At 48.2% G+C, this 21866-nt stretch overlaps 1 protein-coding gene across 3 annotated transcripts in view; it reads right to left on the reverse strand.

The window, feature by feature from the left end:
• The window catches only part of LOC144138829 (glucoside xylosyltransferase 1-like), a 74521-nt gene that overhangs the window by 11820 nt on the left and 40835 nt on the right, over positions 1-21866 (reverse strand). For 2 of the 3 annotated variants that reach the window (XM_077671313.1, XM_077671311.1), the window contains exons 2-4: positions 15445-15512; positions 7807-8019; positions 6888-7032 (exon numbers count right to left, since the gene is read on the reverse strand). In XM_077671313.1, the coding sequence (XP_077527439.1) occupies positions 6888-7032; positions 7807-8019; positions 15445-15467 (381 nt within the window). In that variant the 5' untranslated portion in view covers positions 15468-15512. The remainder of the gene's footprint in view (positions 1-6887; positions 7033-7806; positions 8020-15444; positions 15513-21866) is intronic. The other variant, XM_077671312.1, reaches the window with a different exon arrangement.

The raw sequence follows: 21866 nt of genomic DNA on the forward strand, positions 1-21866 counted from the left end.
ACAAATACCGTCGAAATAAAAGCCTCAGCCGGCAATGGCTTCCCGACACCTCACCACCTGATTTTCTTGCTCCTCTGCAGGCCCGGCCAAGAACAGGAGAAATTTGCGCCAATAGAGGCTGCCCTGACTCGGCTAGCGCCCCCTACGTTATCTTCAAATGAACAACGACCAGGCACCCTTCTAGTCCTCAGTGCCCATACTGTGGCAGCCCACACAACCTTTTCCTCCTCATCTGAGCATTTTCAGCTTACACCACTGACTGCGACCACTTTTTCGCGACGCAAGTATGCCTAATAACTTCTGCAGGATACATTCAGCATGTCAGAAACAACATCAAATGTTACAACAAAAAACAGAATTCGGTCTAAGAATAGGTCTCTATGAAGTAGTATGGCGGCAGATCGTCACCCACTTTTTAGATTACCCCTGAAGCGCACCCTTTGTGGCTCTCGAACAGCTCCTTATATATACCCGGATGACCATCGTCTCAAACTATAACCGTGCGTATGGTATCCCTAAAGACATAATCAGGCATAACGGCTTAAGTGAACGCTCGAAGTGCCACGAAAAAGATTTGAATGAACCATCTGCTCCTACCCTCATTCGCATATCACACCGCAGAGCCTCTTAGCCTCCTCCTTCTAAGAAAGTCATCCATTCCATTCTTGGAAATTCTACAACAAAGAATGTTTGACAAGACTGTTGCACGTTCGTTATCTTATCCACACTTTTCTAAGGGATGACCTCAGCAATAGCCGCTTCCTCGGCCTGCGTAGAGATTGTGAGGGGCAAGGTGATACTAGTAATGTGCATGGTTGAAGTGACTATGGTGGTCCCGACGCCATTGTGGTGTTCTGAATGGCCTGCCTTTACGAGTACAGCGCTGGGAGTTTTTGCCCACGAACAGGAAAATTCCAATGTACCGTAGCCATATAAGCCTCGCTGTGCAAGGTATTAGTGCGGAAGCATTAAAATGCCCTTTACCAAATAATACGGCATCTGGCTTCAGTGGGACATAATTATGGTCGAGAAATAGCGGACAGCTAGAACAGAATAAAATAAAGAAAATTGGATTATCGGTCTGCAATTTTAACCCTGCTCCTACGGAATGCATTCCAAATGCCGCCCTCGTGCACCATCGCTGACACCTTTATTTAGGTAATAGATGGCAAACCTAGTGGATGCTGTTAAGGCAAGAGAAGACGGGCAGCAGGGTTCGGTGTCATGGCTGACCGAAAACGGGGTTCTGACCTTTAATGACAGGATTATGTACACGATGATGATGATAGGGATGCTGGCAGCACATACCACACGGAGGGGATTCAACATCCCCCCGCCGCCGCAGTTCACACATCTGCCGCTGGAGAGTTCAGGCACCGACCACACGATGCCATGCCACTAGTTCGCACTTTTCTCAGGTGCCCCGCGGCTCGATCAAACCCCTTGCAAGCAACGAATGGGACTGGTGTTGGTAATCCAGCACGCGTGGCTCTGCTGATACTCTGCGTTGTAGAGGAGAGGTAGCTAAATTCTTCCTCAGGTCGAAACGGCTCACAACGGCTTCTTTTTCTCCCGCCCGCGAGATCACCAATAGACAAGTAATGAATCCTTAGTCCTAGCTTGTGGTTTTCAGTCCGTAATGTAGATCCTTTCATGCCGTCGTCAAGTCGGGGCACCTCTTCCGCTTCCAGCGGTGCTGAAGCCGGCGTCTCAATCTCAGAAGCGCCGACCGTCGCCAACGTGATGTGCCGCAGAACCACACCGCGTGTCCAGTGTCTGTCGTGAACGAATTCCAGATGCGGCAGCGGACCACTTTCAATGGGTTGGCGGTTTGGGAATATTTCTTGTGGCCTGAGTTGGATGACGCTCGCCCATCGGTCTCACGCATGCCAATAGCTGACCCTGTTTTCTTGTCGGTTGTCTCCGATTCGGACGACGTTATTTCCACGATGAACGTCAACGGAAAAAGCGATGCTGCCTTTTCTCGATCAGGCGTCGCTATTGCCTCATGTTTATCAGCAGCGATGAGCTGTGGTTGCTCAGGCTTTTCAACTCTAATTTGATGCAAATACTCATGCTGACGCACTGGTGTGACCTCCCACACTTCGTCGATTGCATCTAGCGAGGTTTCGGGAAGTTGCGGGAAGGATTCGCCCTTCATGAAGTCTGGAACACAGATGTACTCAAAGTCCAGAGAAGGCTGCTCAATGCGTGTTTCTCCAGGAGCTTGTGCTACGTTCGGTTCGATAGGAGGCGTTTCTGTTTCCCCAAGCTCCATGCTTGATGGCAAGTTGTCGCCATCCCCGTTGTGGCGACTGGGCATGTTTTCGACGAACGAGTATAAGAACTCTCTCGGGGTGTTGAGGAAGATGGTCATTTTGGAAAACGATGTAGATTTGATGTCTAAAGGCTGCTTGTCTTTTAGGCACTGTAACCAATGTTGGAGGTAAGCATTTGCTCTGAAGAAGCAGAGGGTGTATCTATCCACCTCGTCTACCTCCTGCTCAATTTCCTCTTCAACTAGGTTAAATATATCAGAATCCAATTCGATTAGATCACTTCTGATTTGTTGCAGGTTCTCCAAGTTAGCCTTCAGCTTCGTAACGTCGCAAGATTCTGAAATCAAGAGCCGGTCGCTACTGGTCAAAATACCCTTAAAGTCAGTACGGATATGGTTCCGCAACGAACGCAGAGCATCCAGCTCACCAGCTTGCTCTTCGGTAGCGGTGCTCGTGGGGCCAAGCATGGTGAACTGAACGGGATGGGGCGTGTCTGCATCGGTAGGAGAGTTGCGGTCGGTTTTCGTCGGTGCACCGGGAATGGCCGCGCCCGGTGTCGGTCGAGTCTGGTTGGTCACAGCTCCCTCGAGGCCGGCGGTAGGAACGCCAGTGTTGGCGTCGGTGCCTTCGAGGGAGTCGGTGGTCAAATGCGGTCGCTGTCAGCCATGGTTACAGTTAGCTCAGGGTGAGTCGACGGTAAACAGTTCTGGGTCTCACATGCCTGCAGCCACTGGCATCCCTGCTGCTCTCCACTTCGGTCCCTGGTCTTCTTCCAGGGTTTGTAGGCACCAAAATGTTAAGGCAAGAGAAGACGGGCAGCAGGGTTCGGTGCCATGGCTGACCGAAAACGGGGTTCTGACCTTTAATGACAGGATTATGTACACGATGATGATGATAGGGATGCTGGTAGCACATACCCCACGGAGGGGATTCAACAGATGCATTGTGGAAATCAACTTCCACTCGTGTGTTACAGAATATATCGACGTCAATAGGCGTAATCTGCGCATCATTATTACAAAAGTAGCAAAGCATGTGTACGCCAATAGCGTGTATGTACTCATAATGGTGGCGTAGAAAAAGCAAAAAGGAAGACAATCTCTCTCTGTGGGCACACGTCAATAACCTACAGAACAGACAGAGGGGAACAAAAAGAAAAGAGGTGAAACGAGGCACATGAAAAATCATCATTGCGATTGTAATGAGTTGATTCAATCTCAGTAAATGAGAATAAAACGAGAAATTTGAGCGTGGTAATTACAATACCAGGCAAGCCGCTTTAAGCTAACAACGTATAGTAATTCTAGCAAAAGGGATTCGTCAGGCCTCTCAGACATAATAACAGCAAAAAAAGCGACGAAGTCAACAAACATGACAAATCTTCAGTGTGGGTGCGTGCCAAGCACTTCAAGGACATCATCATGATGATAATAGGACGACGCAACACCGGCAAAGGACACGTTTCTGTTGGGCTTGCTTACTGTGCTGCAATTACCTCCGAAATGTTTACCTCGGCGCCAGCAGTAAAAGGCGACTTACCGGAGGACTGCCTCAGAAAAAAATGCAATTTAAATCAAGCATTAGGCATGACGATCAAAGAGGCAGGCAGCTGACACCACCCCAATCTGATGGTATGGTTATGACGCGAGGACTACGAGCCATACACATATCACTCCGGGAACGAATACATTGCCGCAACATTAGATATAGCGAAAAGCACAGCTTGAAATAAAATCTCATGCCTTCATTTTCCTACGCTTAAGCAGTTTTATCTGTCTTTCTGGTCTTCTCGGCCTACCGTGTTTTCAACGTACAGGCGGCACAAAACAAAACGGACCAATCTTTTTTTGGACCATGCACCCGCTTTCGACATAGCTGAGTGAACCTACGTATCCATCAGTACTCAATGCATATCAATTTTCTTAAATTAGGTGGCAGCGCATTGGGTCTGTTGAGTGAGGCAACGGGCGGCGCATATGCGGAGCCCGCCCAGCGAGTGGCACGATTCTTGGCAGCGGCCAGTAAACCGTGACGGGTGCCGATAACGTGTACGAATTCGTGTTCAGGGACCCTATTCCCGACTTTGACAGTTACCCGTGAGGTCACCATGTTTTTTGCGTAAACAAAATGCACCCAATAAGTAACCTGTGCACGTATAGCTCTGACGACATGCAGCGTAGTATGACGCTTACCTTACAAAGATCCCTACCAAGCTATCAGGTATTGCGCATAAAATATATAAAAACACTTCGAATGTACTATAAAAAGTACGACGGCAACGTAGGCTGGCAAAACAAACACATTTCTCAAGGTTAAAATTGGCGTACACACCACAAGGCGATCAAGTAACGCCGGTCCTAAAGCGAGCGAAAAGCGTGTGCCCATCACACAATCTTTCCTGCCATATTTATTTATTTATGTCAATCTCTTTGCGTTATATAGTTGATCTCTCTGCCTGAACGCTAGCTTTATTGCGTTATCTCCTTTCCGACCACTACCGCCGCCACGCCATCGTCTGCTGCTATGTCACAGACTACGAAAAAGATGGCCGTGAACATGGGCTGTCTGACGCGGTAAGGACAGCGAAACCCTACGCCTGATAACGGCAGAGCGTACTGATGCCGCCGATTTACGCATTCGTCAAGCTAGAATTCAATCAGCACAGTATTGAATGAATTCATTACATTTCTTTCCAGTTCGATCATGTGACCCATTTGCTTACTAGGAGGAATGTATGAAAATTCGATGCTTTTGGTTCTTTATAAAGGAGATGCTTGTACCGCCCCATTGTGTTGCCCTTACACCAAACAAATCTGTTATGTTATTGCTGAACGTTTTTTTATATTCTCTTATTGCTGACTTGACTTCAAAACTTGACTTAACTTGGGAAACTATTATTTTTTTCGCTAGAAAACATTTTTAAACCGCGAGTCGTGCGAAACTGCTTCTGTTGCCATTTAAGGAAGATTTCACGGCCCTGAAGGTCGGTGAGATGTTTTGCCATATTTCACAGCGATGGCCGTCGCCATCTGCAAGCTGTTAAGTAACATCACGTCGCTGTTCCTCAGGCTGAAGTGGCCAATGTGTGGCGTATAGAGAGGGCGTGACCTACAAGTCATATGGTTGTTGAAGAGGAAAGACAGGCCTACGTTGCCATGTCTGCTGCACTTCGTCTAGTTTTTAATTCCGGCGAAGAATTAACCTCTTTGAGTGGAGAGAAGAAATACTTTTAAACTGGTGGCAGTAAACGTTGTGAAACTGAAAGCCACTCAAACAAAGTTTCTGGGAAATTCACGAATTCACTGAGGATTCACGAGTTCACGAAGTCAAGAATAGGAACCCTAAAAACTGAGACGCCGTAGTGGATGGCTCCGGAATAAGTTTGACCACTTTGGTATCTTTAACGTGCGCATGAATCTATGCACATTGGCGTTCTTGCTTTCGAGACACCATGTGCGCTAGGAGCTCGTTTACTGGCATCTTACAGTTTCTAAACAAGGTTGGCGTTGCAGCAAGTCCACGATAAATCTTCGTGCATGACTGCCGTCATGTGAAAACAGGGCAGCTCTAATCAGGTACTGAAAATAACTGCCATGATTCATTCGCTTCAGAAAAAGGGATATCTGTGTTATTCCGAGCAGTCAAATTCAGTTGGTAGGAACGGACACACACAAAGAGTGCAGTTTGTTTATATGCATGTCAAATTATCGCATAGCTCCACAATAGCAGCAAAGCTTGTGAACGTGACTTTCCGAATATACCACAACCGCGTCATTATGTCATCTCCACGAACAAAATTCGTCGATTTCAGTGTTCTTGTGCATGTTTTCGTGTGCGCTTTTGATTTGTGGATGATGTACACAACAAAGGCAGCTGAGACAAGAATTGCAAAAATCTGCTGCGTGTATTTTGGCAAATGTTTCTGTTCCAACAAGCTTCCGGCTTGCTTTTTTATGCGTGTATGTTTCGCAAGATTTATTTAAATCTCTGCTCTAGCTGGGCTGAACACAAAATCTCTTAGCTTTCACTTTTTACGTTCACGTACGCTACCTCGATTTGTTTATATGGTATTCTACGCACAGCCGAATGCCTCCCCACAAACAGCAATTGTGGAGGAGCTCCACTTAAGGAAACTATCGCAAAGTTCTGTCCCGTGTATTCAATGCAGAGCCGCGAACTGTGAACCAAAACAAATATTTGTCGGAACTTTTTCTCTTCACCACGAGGAACTCCCGCACAAGATTCCCAGAAGAGCAGCGGACAAAGCGTACATGCCGCTTGACGACTATTGACAAGCAAGTTGAAAGCACGAGTAATAAGAATAAACGCCAGCTAGGCAAGTGCACAATGACGACGGGTCATTTTCTTCAAAACGGCAAGTGGTTGTTTTGTGTAGTGTTTCTGAAAGGCTCACCACATTTTTCCTAACAGCTATATTTGTCACCTTTCAAACCAAGTAACAGAACAGGAAAACACTACTTAGAAAGCTAAACGTACCTAGTTTTTGCAAGGGCGGCCTGTGAGGAGCAGTTTGACGGGTGTTCTAATTAGTTGTTTGTTCTGATGTTTGGTACGTAACGAAATGCCAAAACAAAACTGCTACCTCACCTCTGTTATGACTTTGACAGTATTCGCCTTGTCTGCGATGATGATGAGGTTCAGCAGAGAGGTGGAATATGCGACAGCTGACTTGATTGCAACCATTCCAAGGTCGAAGTGCCTCTCGCATATTACGAACACCAAGGTCATGCCCCTACAAAAATATGCAACGTGCCGTAAAGGTGAAACACTGTATTTCATGAGCATAAATTTTGAGAAATTGTTTACACAAAAAAACTTGACTCATACTACAAACTGTCCCTTTCTTGGCGTTTCCTCGGCTACCATAACGCCGATAATTTTAAAACGAAATGATGAAAATCATATTTCAAGCGCTGACCTCAGTAGTGAAGGAACAGGAATAAATACTTAACAAACAGTCAAATCTGAACCGATTGAAGTAATCCGCTTCGCTTACAATCTCCAGCCTGTTAATATCTCTCCCATTTCCTAGACCTGGTTTGAATGACAAATTGCTAAACGAACAACACAAGTGCAAGCGCAAGAAAGTTTTACAGCCTTCCTGAGCCATTGTACGGTGAAACTTTCGTTGTTAGTTCGTGAACGTGTAAAGCTCCATTTGTTCATCGCTCTAGGTGACAAAAAAAAGGGAAAAGGAGTAATTTTGAGTGTGTTCCATAGCATATTGAATCAATTAAGTGCGTTTGCAGTTCTGCAGTAACAACTGTTGTAAGTGAGTACGACTTCATATGGTTTGGTTTTATGGGGGACTACACTGAAGCCCGCATATTCATATTTCACCAAGTTATGGGGATGCTACACTATACTAGCTAACTAACCTTTCTTTTGCAGGGATACGAAATGCCAAACTTCGAATACGAAAACTCGTTAAATCATACTAACACTTCCGAGCGAACATGCATATTCCGTGCAAACCGGAAAAAAAAATATTTGCACTTCCGCATACCTTCCTAATTTATAAGTAGGCGCTCCACCAAAACCGCCAGCCGTGCTCCATACTGGGCCAGATCCTTGCTTCAGCAGTGCAGAGTAGCTTACATCTTCCGAGAAACAGTTTAGCTTGCTTATTAGCAGACATCCAAACGCAGCCCATGAGCATACACAAAGTAGGCACAGCATGAGCCTTGAATCCGCCATCACGTACAGCCCCCCGCAAATCCTGAAAAATGGATGTACAACTTTATTATTTTCTTTAGAAACAAGAGATTGACGAATGTCATTGTCAGTGCTTTTAAATGTAGTGTTTTATTGCTAGCCTCCCTTCACTCTTAATCGCTGTTTTTATTTTTTCGTTGTTTGATTGCCGCCGCCTGTATTTTTTTATTTCGAATTGACTTAAACATTTAGTTTCACATAATCCTTGTTCTTTTTGCTATTTTTTTCTACTTGTGTTCTGGTATTTAAAAACTGTAAGCCTGAACTGAATTTTTATTGCCTGCTTTGATTGTTCGCCCTTAGTAATGCCCCGACAGAGGCCCGTAAGGGTAAAGAACTGATGATAATGATGATGATGATGGTGATGATGCTGATGCTGATGATGATTATGGTCAGATTGATCATGGTAGGGCATATGATTAAAGTGCGGGTTGTGTCTAAGTGTAGCCTCCCTACACATTTCAAGCACGTTTATCACCGTAAAGTACTGCCGCATTGAAAAGATAACCGTCGCTAATACCCATCACGGTGTATGAGATCAGTAAGGCCTGTGTGACTGCGACAAACGTTCATAGTTCTCATCCCCTGCTCTGCTAATGATGCAAAGATCTTTTTTTTTTCCTTTCCTCCGTGCCCCCACTGTACGCCGTATCTCACTGCGCGTGCGAGAACGACACACAGAATTACAAACACAAAGAAAAAGCTCTCGCGGACGTCGCTGGGGTTAAACACTCACCCCTCTTTTCCTTTTCTTGAAACTAACATTTATTGATTAGATTGATTGTGGGGTTTAACGCACCGATGCAATGCAGGCGATAAGGCGCGCCGTAGAGGAGGGCTCCGGAATAATGTTGACCTCCTGGGGAATCTTTAACGTGCGCCGAAATCTCGAACACGCGGGCGTTTTTTCTTTTGGCCACCATCAGAAAAGCGGCTGCCGCGGCCGGGAATCAAACTCGCGTCCTTGGGCTCAACAGCACTACGCTTTAGCCACTGAGCTCTTCAACCAACACAGCCGCGATGAAGTCCCCATATTTACAGAAAAAAAGAGCAAAGGGCACGTAGGATTCTGCGGTTAGGGAAGCAACAATCAGCCTCAGAAAGTTATCCAACATGTACCGAGATTTCCGGAAATCATTGTTAAAGGGTTTGCCAAGACAAAATACAACCCTGTTCAGTCTTTGGTAATTCGCTCAGTTTCATTCCGGCCGCGAAAAACGTTTCCTTAACATAGAAAACGGAAGAAATCTTTAAAATCTTTTATGTTTCACGCTGCAGCCACGTAATGTCGGCAGGAGTGACATCGTATGGGCCACCACAAAAAATTCCGGGAGGCTTGTATGCACGCGCAAGACTTCCATGGCGAAGCTATTGTATGTGAGCATTGCCGCACACATAGCCAGGTGTGACGAATCGGCTAGCGCCGCCGTACTTTCCCGCAGCACTCCACGGCTGTGCGGCGAAGCCACATCGTACGCATTTCTGCCGTCAGGCGCCACCATGTCGGTGACAAGTTGCGACAAGCCGCGTCAGACGCTTCGCTTTCGGCGCATTTCAAAACTTCGGTGGCTGCCGGTGAGGCTCGTCTCCACGCTCTTCAAGGACACAGAGGCCCCGCGAACTCAGCGGGGCCTCCCGGACTCAACGTGCGCCGAGGCTATGAACGGCTTACGAACTCTGGAAAGAGTGTTGTGTGTGTCTGTGACGTTCGTGGCGTGTTGCCGCTTGTTGCGTTTTGACCGTTACCCCTTTTGGGTATAAATAGACCCCCGCAAGCGTTGTAAACCATTCCTGTTAGAGCAGCGAATCGATGCTGTCGCTCTGCTCGAGTCCTGTATTGTAACCTCGCCCGTCCGGGCATTGTTCTTTGGCTTCGGCTCACCTCTCGCTATGAAGTAAACATTTACGTTGGCCTATCAGCTCTCGGACTTCTTCCCGGCTGCGGCTCGGCCCGCCCGGTTGCAACAACTGGTTGGCAGCGGTCCGGTGGCAACTTCGTAACACCTGGAGCCAGCGGTGCGAGATCCAACACCACGGACGTCGAGGCGGCTTCAGACTTCGCAGAATTCACGGCGGTCAAGGGTGAGTGCGGGACTTTCCTTTACTGAGTTTTACCAGGCTTCTGAGGATAGCTGGTAGGGCGTGTGTTTTTGTCGCGTGGGTTATTCACACAAAACATTTTTGGGAGCAGTGGGAAAGCAGTACTCCAGACCGGCCATGAATTTGATAGCGTTGAAAAAACCGCAGTTGGAGCTTGCAAAAGAGGTTCGCTTGGATGTTACGGACGCGCTGAGAAAGCCACAGCTGATACAGGCTATACTCGCTGTTGGGGCTGACGATGATGAGCTTTCTGAGTGCATTGAGACGAGCAATAGCAGGGACACCGCTAAACGTCAGGCTGCAGAGGCAGAGGCTGAGCGCCAGCGTGAGGAACGCGAGGAGAAAAAGCGAGAACAGGAGCTCGAAAGGCAGAAACAAGAACAGGAACGTGAGGAAAAAAGCGCAAAGAGGAACGCAAGGAAAGAATACGTGATCTGGAACTCAAACACGAGGAAAAGATGCGATGGTACGCCCTCGATATCGAGCGAATCCGAAGGGAAAGAAAGAAGCTCGAAAGAGAGAGACTCCAACGGGAGAACAAGCACCTAGAGCATGAAATTCAACTCGATCAGGATGAAGTGATTCCCGAGTTAGAATTGTTGCTCGAAAAAGACCTCGTTGTCGAGGAAAGCACCGTGCCAGCGCTGCCAGTAAGAGACGCTCGGGAGCGCGAGTCGGAGGCGACGGTTGCGGCCCAGCAGCGCGACAAGGTTGCTGAGAGAGATAACGAAGGCAACGAAGGCGCATTAGCACAGACTTTCGGCAGAGGCGGCAGAGGGCAGTGCGTGTCAACTGAGTGCGATAATGTGTCGGCGTTTGTTTTCGAGATATCGGCGGAGTGTTCGGACGGTTCAAATTCGCGGGAGGCCTTGGGAACGGCTACCAACTTGAACGTGGATATTTCGCGAGATAGCGACGTTTCGCAGGAATGCGTAAACGATGAGGTTACAGAAAGGCCGCACGAGTCCGCTGAAACGGAGGTTGTTCCTTCGGACGGTAGTGCAGAAACGACCGACGTGGTGGGAAAGCCTGCAGTCGAGGCAGCAACGGCTTGCATGGTTCAGTTGGGAGTCATGACGATCTCGCCACTGAGCAAGCCGATTCCGTCCTGCCACCAGCTCAGGTAGCTGACCTCGAGCAACGGCCAGCCAAGCTCGTAGAGATTCAGGTGTCTGGGGCGGCTGAGCCGTCTTTTGAGACAGGGCAGCCTGGTTGTAGTGAAGTTCTGGCAGTGAGGAAGGAGAACGGGAACACGCTTCGGGCTTCGCGTGCTGAGGCTGTCGCCGGAAGCGCGAGGGGCAACGAGGTAGTGACTGTTCGCAGCTACCAGTTGTCTTATGAGCACGTCGTTCCCTTGTCACTCCCAGCTTATGCTCCCGACGATAGGCCAATATGGGCTAAGCTAGTTGAGATTTCGGTGGCGCCTGTGGCTGAGCCGAAGTCGGGAACCGATCAGCCTAGAGGAGAGAACGTAAACGCGTTCCGACGTTTGCTTGCCGAACGCATTGCTGAAAAGGCGAGCAAGAAGGGTACAGGGAAAACTTCCGCGCGTACTTGTGGCACATGTTTCAATGCGGGCACGCCGAGAGGCAAAGCCGTGAGCTCGCTGCGCGCCAAGGGAACGTTGCCTCCAAGAAGGAGAGCGCGCCCCTCATTTGAACGATGGGAAATCCCTCTCGCTCCTTCGCGCGCTCGACCTTTGTCGAAAACAACTGCCGGTGTCCTTTCACACGGTCGCAGCAGTCGCTTTCAGAGAACGGGCGCACCTAAAGTGCGGTACAAATTAAGGAAAGTTCGGAGCAATGACGAGAGCTCAAATCGCGGCTCTCAGCGCGAGAAGTGGCCTGTAGACGCCTGACTTTCCTAAGTTCATTGTTTTTTCTGAAGCAGGTTTCGCCCTTTACGATTACATTTGCTTGTGCGTGGGACATTTCCAATCACGCGAAATGTCACCTTTCAGGTTTGTATACTTATCTTAAGTACTGCTGGGCTAAAATATAACTAGTGTAGTTAGTTATTAGCGTATTTTATTGCAACTAAAAGCCTGGTAGATCTTCAGTGTGGATTTGTCTTCGCACTTGCCGGCGATGCGGTTGTGTCTTCCTGTGTAGTTGTGTTGCTTGCCTGAACAAGCCAGAGATGTTCTTGGGGAGCCACTACTCGTCCCGTGACCCGGCCGGTGAAGCTCCAGCACGGTGTCGTACAGCCCAGGCCTGGAGTCGAGCGTCTGCCGAACGCTTCACTTCGACAGCATCCTTCCGGACAACGGTTGAAGACCCTTATCCATTGGGATCTCGGACCCCCGGCGGAGAAGCTGTTACGAATCGGCCAGCGCCGCCGTACTTTCCCGCAGCACTCCACGGCTGTGCGGCGAAGCCACCTCGTACGCCTTTCTGCCGTCAGGAGCCACCATGTCGGTGACAAGTTGCGAAAAGCCGCGTCAGACGCTTCGCTTTGGGTGCATTTCAAAACTTCGGCGGCTGCCGGCGAGGCTCGTCTCTACGCTCTTCAAGGACACAGAGGCCCCGCAAACTCAGCGGAGTCCTCCTCTCTCCCCTCTCCCGGACTCAACGTGCGCCGAGGCTATGAACGGCTTACGAACTCTGGAAAGAGCGTTGTGTGTGTCTGTGACGTTCGTGGCGTGTTGCCGCTTTTTGCGTTTTGACCGTTACCACTTTTGGGTATAAATAGACCCCCGCAAGCGTTGTAAACCATTCCTGTTAGAGCAGCGAATCGATGCTGTCGCTCTGCTCGAGTCCTGTATTGTAACTTCGCCCGTCAGGGCATTGTTCTTTGGCTTCGGCTCACCTCTCGCTATGAAGTAAGCAGTTACGTTAGCCTACGGCTTCTGGACGTCTTCACGGCTGCAACAGCGGCTGGCCGCTCGCATCATACAGGCTACCACTCGTATGTCGGAGGCCACGGAGCTCGGATCGGGGGCCCCCACTCGGTCGCAACAGAGGTTTCAGCGCAAGACTTGAATGACGAAGCTATTGTAGCTGAGGATTGCCGTACATATATATTTTATTTGCACATTTTCGGAGCTAGTAATCGTCTTCATGTGCCTCTAAGAGGTCGTCGCCTTCTTCGCGTCGAGTTGTGGATGCAAAGTCATCCTCAGCATTGTACACTTCTACCAGTTCTACTGACGAAGCTTGAACTAAGTCACGGATGGCTTGACCCGTATATAGCAAAGCTGCAGGCGTTCTTTCTACGTGAGCACTGAACAACTCAGCACCATGCGTTTGTACAAGTTTGATATTGTTTATTTCAACGTTCTGACTTTGCTTTTCGCCGTGATAGTAGTAGCCATCGTCATATGCATCGATGTCGTCATTTTCCTTATGCAAAGCATAACATTCGCGGCAGCGCTTGATTACAGCGTTGGAGTTTTTGTTTTGTTTGCTAAAGCCACTGCGCGTGCCGGGGACGCTCGGCGGTCGCCTCTAGGCACACGCTCACAAGCCCTCCGCCTTCTCTTGTTACTCCCCGTCCAGAAGTCGCATGATCCAACGGAACTAAAGGTCCCACTAAAGGCCGACCTCCATGCAGCGAAATGTCGGCGAAAAAGCGGCGAACGACGCCCGCCGGCGGCCGCTCCGCCGCCGGCATCGTACATACGGCTGTTCGCCGGTGACGTACGCGAGCTAGATGTCGAACGCGTGGCGGCGAACGCAACCGGAAGCGGCAAACTGTATTTTGAAGCCGCAGCCAATCAAAATGCCGCAGCCAATCACAGCTTTGTACTTCCTGTCTGCGCAGAACGCCTGCGGAATCAATGCCAACGAGCAGACGCTCTTTTCGCGCCTTTTCTGGCTACAGTTGTATCGATTGGACATCAGGCATGGAGAGAGACTCTTTAAGAGAAGAAGACAGTGGCGGCGGGTAGTTGCCCTTTGGAGTGTACTGCGGTGTGTAAAAGTGTAGTCGATATAGAGAAGTTCAGCGGGTGGAACTGCAAGTGTCTGCAAAGCAAAAGCAGAGCAAAGCGAAACCCCCGAGCAGCTGCACACATTGTTGACATTTGGAAATCTTTATGCGCTAACTATGAAGCCAGTCTCCAAAAAAAGCTTGTACAATAAACAAGTACACAAGCATTATTCCATGTGTTTACATCCTCTTTTATTACTTCCTAGTAAGATTTTGTTGAAGACAAAGTGTGGGCAAGGTTATATGTACGCACATGTTGTTTTGGATTGCACAATGTGGCAACCTCGATGCAAGCAGCTCGCTCGTAGTCGGCGTTCACCGCATCACGTTGCACGGAGGTTGGCATGGGCGAAAACTGAGCGGTGCGTCGAACAGCGGCGGCAGCCGCGCGAAGTTCGCCCAGAAATTTTGCTGCATGGAGGTCGGCCTTAAAATCGATCAAGCACGTTTTTTAGCGGTGTCTTAGATCGGCGCCCGCCAATCGCACAAACTATATTCCATGACGTCATAGAGGAATCCAAGGAACGTGGCTTGGAACTCGTCACTGCTTCGTATGTTTTCTTCAATATCTCCCCTATTTTTTGAAGTTTGCGATAAAACTGTTATCATTGCTATGGTAACGAAGCTGTCTTTTAATAAACCACACGTAATGTTTGTCTTTGTGGCTCTTTTGAAGCCATTGTGCGCTTCAAGATGACAACCGCAGTGCAGTTGTTTTGCATTTTCCGGCCTTATTCCAGCGTGGCTTTACCGCAACGTTTTTAGATAAGCTAACTTTGATCTCGGCAGGAACACTTTTCTCGGAGATAGGGACAGAACAAAATTTATTGTACACAGAACCTAGGCACTGGTGCTCATTCCAGTCTTTAGTTCACCGAGTCCACGAAGTACCCAAGAATATACCTACAGATCCGGTGCACACTTTCACAGAGAGCTTCGTGGGTAGTCTGTAACTACTACAGCGAGTTCTGTATCTTCGTAATACAAAATTATAGTAATAATTACTGCAAATATCCCCGAACAATCAAAAACCCAGAAACTGTGTCGGTGTTGGAATCAAGTAGGGCCAGCACTAACTTCAAAAAATCTCTTAAGGATTTTTACCGGCTCTTAACTGTCGTAGCACGGAGTTTTGCTCGAAGAAATACGCCGCTTAAACGTGTTTTTGTCAAGGCTGCATGTCTTGTATGATTATGACAACCGGGAGCATCAGAATGATGGTCGCCGAGAGTTCACATACACTAAGGGTATTTAATATGTTCAATATTACGCTTCGAGTACCCTGCGTCGTCCTTGCCTGTCACAATATCAACCTGCTCAACAAAGTGACCCAATCTGAATTAAACAACTCGCAATACTCTGTAGTTGTTTTTACTACAAAGAACCTAATCAAACAAACCTGTTCGGCAAGCTTCGATGCATCGGAATCCCTCAAAAAATTCTTCACATCGGACTGGTCGCCTTTGCCTGCAAACGAAAAAACGCATGCGTACGCTCACTTGTGTAAGGCAATAAATGTTAGCTAAAGGTAATGGCTAACACGTTGCACATATCTCATCTCGTCATTTTTTATGTTGGCAGTTCTTTGAGGGTCCAATTACGCTACCGCTGTTAGAATGAATAAAGAAAACTTTCTACAACTTAAAAGAAGAGTAAGACGTATCTGAGCTATCTGCATTATATGCATAAAATAGCAAGCTTTTTCTTTAGTTAGTGGCCCCCAATTCAATACCTTGCGATGGATTTTTTATACCCGTGTGGTAGGCAACTTTAACACTGCTTGATTGCAGGCGTATCTCAATCAGTTTGTATTTCTTAAAATGATACATAAAAATGATGTATGCTTGCAAAAAATACTTAACGGGTCACGAGTTTCTTGCTGCATGGCACACATGGTAACGCAGACCCTTAAAAAGGAGTTCTCAGACCGTAAACACTTTACTGCCAGCCTTCTTTTTCGCAAGCGGGCATGTGTCTAACGCCCAACATGTCAGCCCTGTAGGCAGTGCTTATTTGTGAGACATGAGGGTACATTTCAGAGTTCGCTTTGGCACGCTCGGCCTTTCTAACCGTTAGGCATCGCTGCAAACGTGGAAATAACCTACTAATAAACTTGTTTACACTATACGTGTGTACGCGCGTGTATGCGTGCGGGTACGTGCGCGAAGTGCAGTGCAGTGCAGTAAACCGATTCGGGATGCATTTGTTTCTTTGTGTTTTTTTTTGCAAGCGACGGACCCCGCCTGGTTGTGTTGCCCTTGTTTCAAGGAGAGCATTTGTTGATTGTTTGCTGCTACTCTGCGCATGCGACATGCCAGTCATTTTTGAGACCCTGCAAGTGACCCAATCTTTACACATCTGCGATGATCTGGGTTGATCTGCAATGCTTTCTACCTTATACGGTTGACCGCAGAGTGCTACTCAATGACGAATTCCCGCTTGTTGTCACTGCATCGGTGCCTACCGGAGGCATGTGGTTATCGAAAACAGCTGGAGCTGGCGTTGTATAAGAACTATATTGAAAGAACTTGCATTTTGCCAGTGCGCGCAGACGACAGCATATCAATTGCAAGTTCTCTCTCAGCAAGGGCATACATTCGTACACGTCACAGTTTTATAACAAATAACATTGGCTGCTACGGGACGTGGGTGGTTGGAGAAAACAGCGCGTGCTGACCCAACAGATGACGTGCGAGCTTTGAGAATGCGAAGAAATTAAAGTGAAGAATGATGATGATGGTTGGATGTTTATGGCGCAAGGCCAACTGGGGCAAAGAGCGCCAAAACAATAGTCATATATGAGGGGTGAAACCTTAAACACTAAGTAAAGTCAGCAAAAACAAAAGTAAAATCACAAAACGACAATGAGCATGGCTGGTGTATAGGGCCAGATTTCATTATGCGTGATAGGAAATGAGGTTTAAAAACTTGACGTCTGAAAAATACTCAAACACACGTTTAACGGAAACTATGGCATCGTCACCCAGAAAAAAACGATGGATGTCGGGGAATATGTCGTCTGTAGAGTTCTCTGAAGTGTTTGTGTCGTGTTGTGTGAAGTGCATTGCATTGTATGAGTATGTGGACTACGGATAGGCCCTTTCCACACCTGCTACACGTGGGTCCCGAAGTTCCAGTGAGCAGATGGGAGTGCGTGACATGTGTGTGGCCTATCCTCAGCCTAGCCAGGGCGACTTCAGTGTATCTGTTGTTTGAGTCAGTTATGTAGCGTCCCAGTTGTGGTTTTATTACGTGTAGTTTGTTGTCTGTTTGTTGACTCCAGCGTAATGGCCATGTGTTACGAAGCTGTCGTCTGATGTGTGTCTTTAGGTCGGTGTAAGGTAGTGCTGTTATGTCAACTGTGGTCATGAGAGCAGCAGCACCAGCCATTTGACCAGCAGTCTCATTGCCAGGGATCCCACAGTGACCTGGTACCCAGCATATAGTTATTTCAAGATTTGAGGCAGATGCAGTCATAAGTACCTTAAAAAGAGCATTGATCACGTAGTTTTTAGATGACTTTCCTGATGACAGTGCCTGTACAACGCTTAGAGAATCTGTGTAGAGGATGGACTTTGGAATTTTATGTTCGAGGATGTGGTTTGAAACGAGTAAAATGCCATACGCTTCTGCCGTGTAAATACTCCTATGAAAATTCATTGTTTTAGTAACGATAAAATTTGGTCCGTGCGCTGCACAAGAGACTGTAAAACCAGTTTTCGACGCGTCGCTATAGAATTCTGCGCACCTGTACTTGTCCTGCAGAAACAGGAAGTGCTGCTGAGCACGAGGTCGCGGGTTCGATTCCCGGCCGCGGCGGCCGCTTTTCTGATGGAGGCGAAAAGCAAAAACGCCCGTGTGTACGAGATTTCGGCGCACGTAAAGATCCCCAGGTGGTCAAAATTAATCCGGAGCCCTCCACTACGGCGTGCCTCATCGCCTGCGTTGCGTCGGCGCGTTAAACCCTACAATCAATCAACAGGAAGTGCTGCAGAATTGCACTCCTGGGTACCCTATGTTTTTCTACTAATGTGAATGATAGGTCGCATGATATAAGATGTAGATGCCATGGTGGAATTGAATTATGGATGGGTGTCTTGTGCGTGTCGGGAAGAGGGACCGGGAGTGCAGAAGCCTCCTCCCTAACTCTGAGACAGAAAGGTAAGGAAATAGATGGCCTGTTTAAAAAGAGTTGCAGGTTTGATGTATTGTTCATGATGGGATTAAAAGGATGGTTGGTAAGGGGCACAATCTTAGATGCATAAAGCAGGTCAACACACTCCCGCTGATGCCCTAGACACCACTTGTCGCACTCGACATAGAGACTTTCGACAAGGCTAGTGCGAAAAGCGCCGCATGAGAGGCGAAGGCCAAGATGCAGCACTGGGTCGAGAATTCTCAGTGCGGCCTTTGTCGCCGACCCATACACGACACTACCGTAGTCGAGCCGAGACCACACCAACGCTGTGTACAGGCGCAGGAGGAGTTGTTTGTCGGCCCCATAAGATTGATGTGAGAGAACCTTAAGAATATTCATTGTTTTTAAGCATTTGCTTTTGAGCTGTTTGATATGAGGAATGAATGTAAGTTTTTCATCGACTAAAATGCCTAAAAACTTGTGCTCCTTGTTCACAGGAATTGGCACATTCGCAAGAGTGACGTCTGTGTCCCGATGGACCCCACGCTTCCTGGAGAATACAACACAAGAGCTCTTTCCGGGATTAATTTTGAAACAATTCTTGTCTGCCCAGCCGGCAAGCTTCTTTACGCCGAGCTGCACTTGACGTTCGCAGATCGACATGTTACATGATTTAAAAGATATCTGGACGTCGTCTACATACATATAATAAGAGATTGTTGGTGGCAATGCCTTTCCAAGAGAGTTCATCTTAACTATGAAGAGCGAGCGTGCAGCTCAACATTCCACCTTGCGGCACGCCATTTTCTTGCACATGTACCTTTGACAGTGCAGAACCAACTCTGACGCGGAAGGTTCTCTCCGACAAATAACTATCAAGGGTGTTAAACATATTACCAGAAACACAGAATGACTTGAGGTCAGTAAGGATTCCATAACGCCAAGCGGTGTCATAAGCCTTTTTGAGGTCGAAAAACGCAGTTACGCAATACTGTTTATGCACGAAGGCACATTTAATATACGATTCAAGAGCTACGAGTTGATAATTCGTGGATCACCCCGCCCTGAAGCCGGAATGGCAGCTCTCGAGAAGGCAATTGTACTCCAAAAAGTACACGAGCCTCCGGTTTATCATCTTCTCGAGAAGCTTGCACAGGCAGCTGGTCAGGGCAATGGGTCGATAGCTAGCGGGAAAAGAAGGGTCCTTCCCTTCTTTCAAGAATGCTACTACTATGGCATCCCTCCAAGACTTCGGAATGCGCCGCGAAAGCCATATCTTGTTGAAAAGGTGAAGAAGTGTTACTAGAGTGTCTGTGTGTAAGTTCTGTATCATTGTATATGTAATGTTGTCTGGGCCTTGAGCAGAGGGTTTACATGTGCTCAGAGCACCCCTCAGCTCATGAATCGTGAACTCGGAGTTATAAGAAGTGGCTGACCTGTCATTGTCATGTAAAGGCTTCTTTTAGGCCACGAGTTTGTGTTTCATGAAAGTGTTTGTGTAGTGTGCTGAACTGGAAACGTGTTGGAAGTGTTGTGCGAGGGTGTCAGCCTGTTCTTCAAGTTTGTCCCCTGTTGTACTGACCAGAGGCAGGCTGTGTGTTTGATGTCCCTTGAGTTTGCGTATTAGTGTCCATACTTTCCGTGTGTCTGTGTAGGAATTAATTGATGTTATGAATGTATGCCAACTATCGCGTTTTGCCTCCCGGCGCACACGTTTCCCAAACACCTTGGCCCGTTTAAACAAGAGGAGGTTACTCGACGTGGGGTACCAACGAAGGGTACCCCACGCCTTGTTCTGGGCCTCTCGCGCCCGCCTAGACTCCTCATTCCACCACGGCCTCCGCTGGTTGCGCGGGGCAACAGAGGCTTCGGGAATGGACTTTTCGACGGCGTCGAGGATGTGCGCCGTGAGCAGTTGGGTAGCTTCTTCAACGTGTAGGTGTGTTATGGACGTGTAGTGTAGTTTGGATGTCTCTGTAAAGGTATTCCAGTTAGCTCTTGCTTCATTAAACCTTTTATGGGAAGATAGACTGCTCGGGCCTGTACCTATATGCGTTAATGAAGTGGAGAAATGGTCACTGCCATATGGGTCCGCGCCTACACCCCATTCAAGACATGGAAAGAGAATTGCAGAACCAATAGCCAAGTCAAGATGTGAGTATGTGTTGTGACCTGTGTTATGGTATGTAGGCTGTTTCTTGTTGAAAAGGCATGCTCCAGAGGATGTTAAAAACTTCTCTATCAGGCGACCTCGGGCATCCGTGCGAGAAGAGCCCCAAAGAGAGTTGTGAGCATTATGGTCGCCTGTAAGGATGTATGTTTCGGGCAGCTGGTCAACCAGCGCCTTGAAGTCGGAGCTCGTAAGTGCTACATCAGGAGGAATGTATATGGAGCATACCGTTATCAACCTAATAAATATTATTAAGCGTATTCCTACAGCTTTAAGGACGGTGTTTAAGGTGACAGGATGGCATGCTAAGGATTTCCGGATGATTATGGCCACACCGCCAGAAGAGTGTGTGCAGCCATCCCTGTCCTTTCTGTATACCAGGTAGCTATTCAAGAAATTTGTGTGTTTGGAATTCAGATGTGTTTCCTGGGCACACATTACACTTGGCTGATTGGCATGAAAAATCTCATGCACGTCGTCAAGATTATTCAGAAGGCCTCTGCAGTTCCATTGAACAATATTCTCTCTTCCCATTATTATGTGTTCAGAGCTACTGAAGGGTGACTATTTATGTAGGGTCTTTCGGGGCTTGGACTCTTGGAAGGGTTTTTTTTACCTTGTCTACTGACCTTGATGTCGCCGCCCGTTCCTTTCGTTGCGATGAAAGCCGGAAGGGCTTGACGTCCATGTCGTCATCTGAAGGCAAGGGGGTGCCCAGCGGACTTTTCCCCCTTGACGTGGTACCCTTTCGGGTGTTCTTTGCCTGCGCTGCCAGTGCCGAAGGCGTGGGGAGGAACACAGATGGCACAGGCAGTGAGGCGGGGCAGGGGGTCGCTGCGACTGCCTCCATCTCCTCCGTGCCCTTGCGTGTGATTTGGGCCGGTGGAGTGGAAGCAGAGGGTGCAGCGGCATCCCCAACAGACGTTGTTGCCACCACAGCCGCTGCTGGGTGAGCGAGCGGTGCAGAGGCTGGTTGGGCTGCCCGGGCAACCCAGGGGGGGGGGGGGGGGGCGGTGGCGGGACCAAGTCCGACTCGCGGTACTGGGTCCCCGCCGAAACCAGACGCCGCTCCGCCCCCCGGCGAGCTGCGTCGGCGTACCTCCCCAGGGGGAAAGAGGCGAACCTCTTTCGCGCCTCTGGGAAGGTTATGTTTTGTGTGACCTTGATGTTTATGATTTTCTTCTCAAGTTGAAACTTCTCGCATTTTCTGGAGTACGCCGCGTGTGGGCCCTGACAGTTAATGCACAGGAGTTGTTGTGAACTGCAATTATCCGTGGGATGGTCATGTTGGGCGCACTTGGCACATGTTATTTGGCCCCGACACGAGTTAGTATCATGCCCGAATCGCTGGCACTTGAAACAGCGCCGCGCATTCGGGATGTACACTCGGACAAAGCACCGGATAAAACCGGCATTGATGTGGTCAGGAAGAGTGGAACGGTCAAAAGTCAAGATGATATGTTTAGTTGGTACTATCTTATCGTCTCTTCTAATGGTGATGCGCTTGACTGCC

Source organism: Haemaphysalis longicornis, unplaced genomic scaffold (genome assembly GCF_048455015.1).
Source record: "Haemaphysalis longicornis isolate Haplotype H1 unplaced genomic scaffold, Haemaphysalis longicornis Haplotype H1 scaffold_5, whole genome shotgun sequence".
NCBI classification, from domain to species: domain Eukaryota; kingdom Metazoa; phylum Arthropoda; class Arachnida; order Ixodida; family Ixodidae; genus Haemaphysalis; species Haemaphysalis longicornis.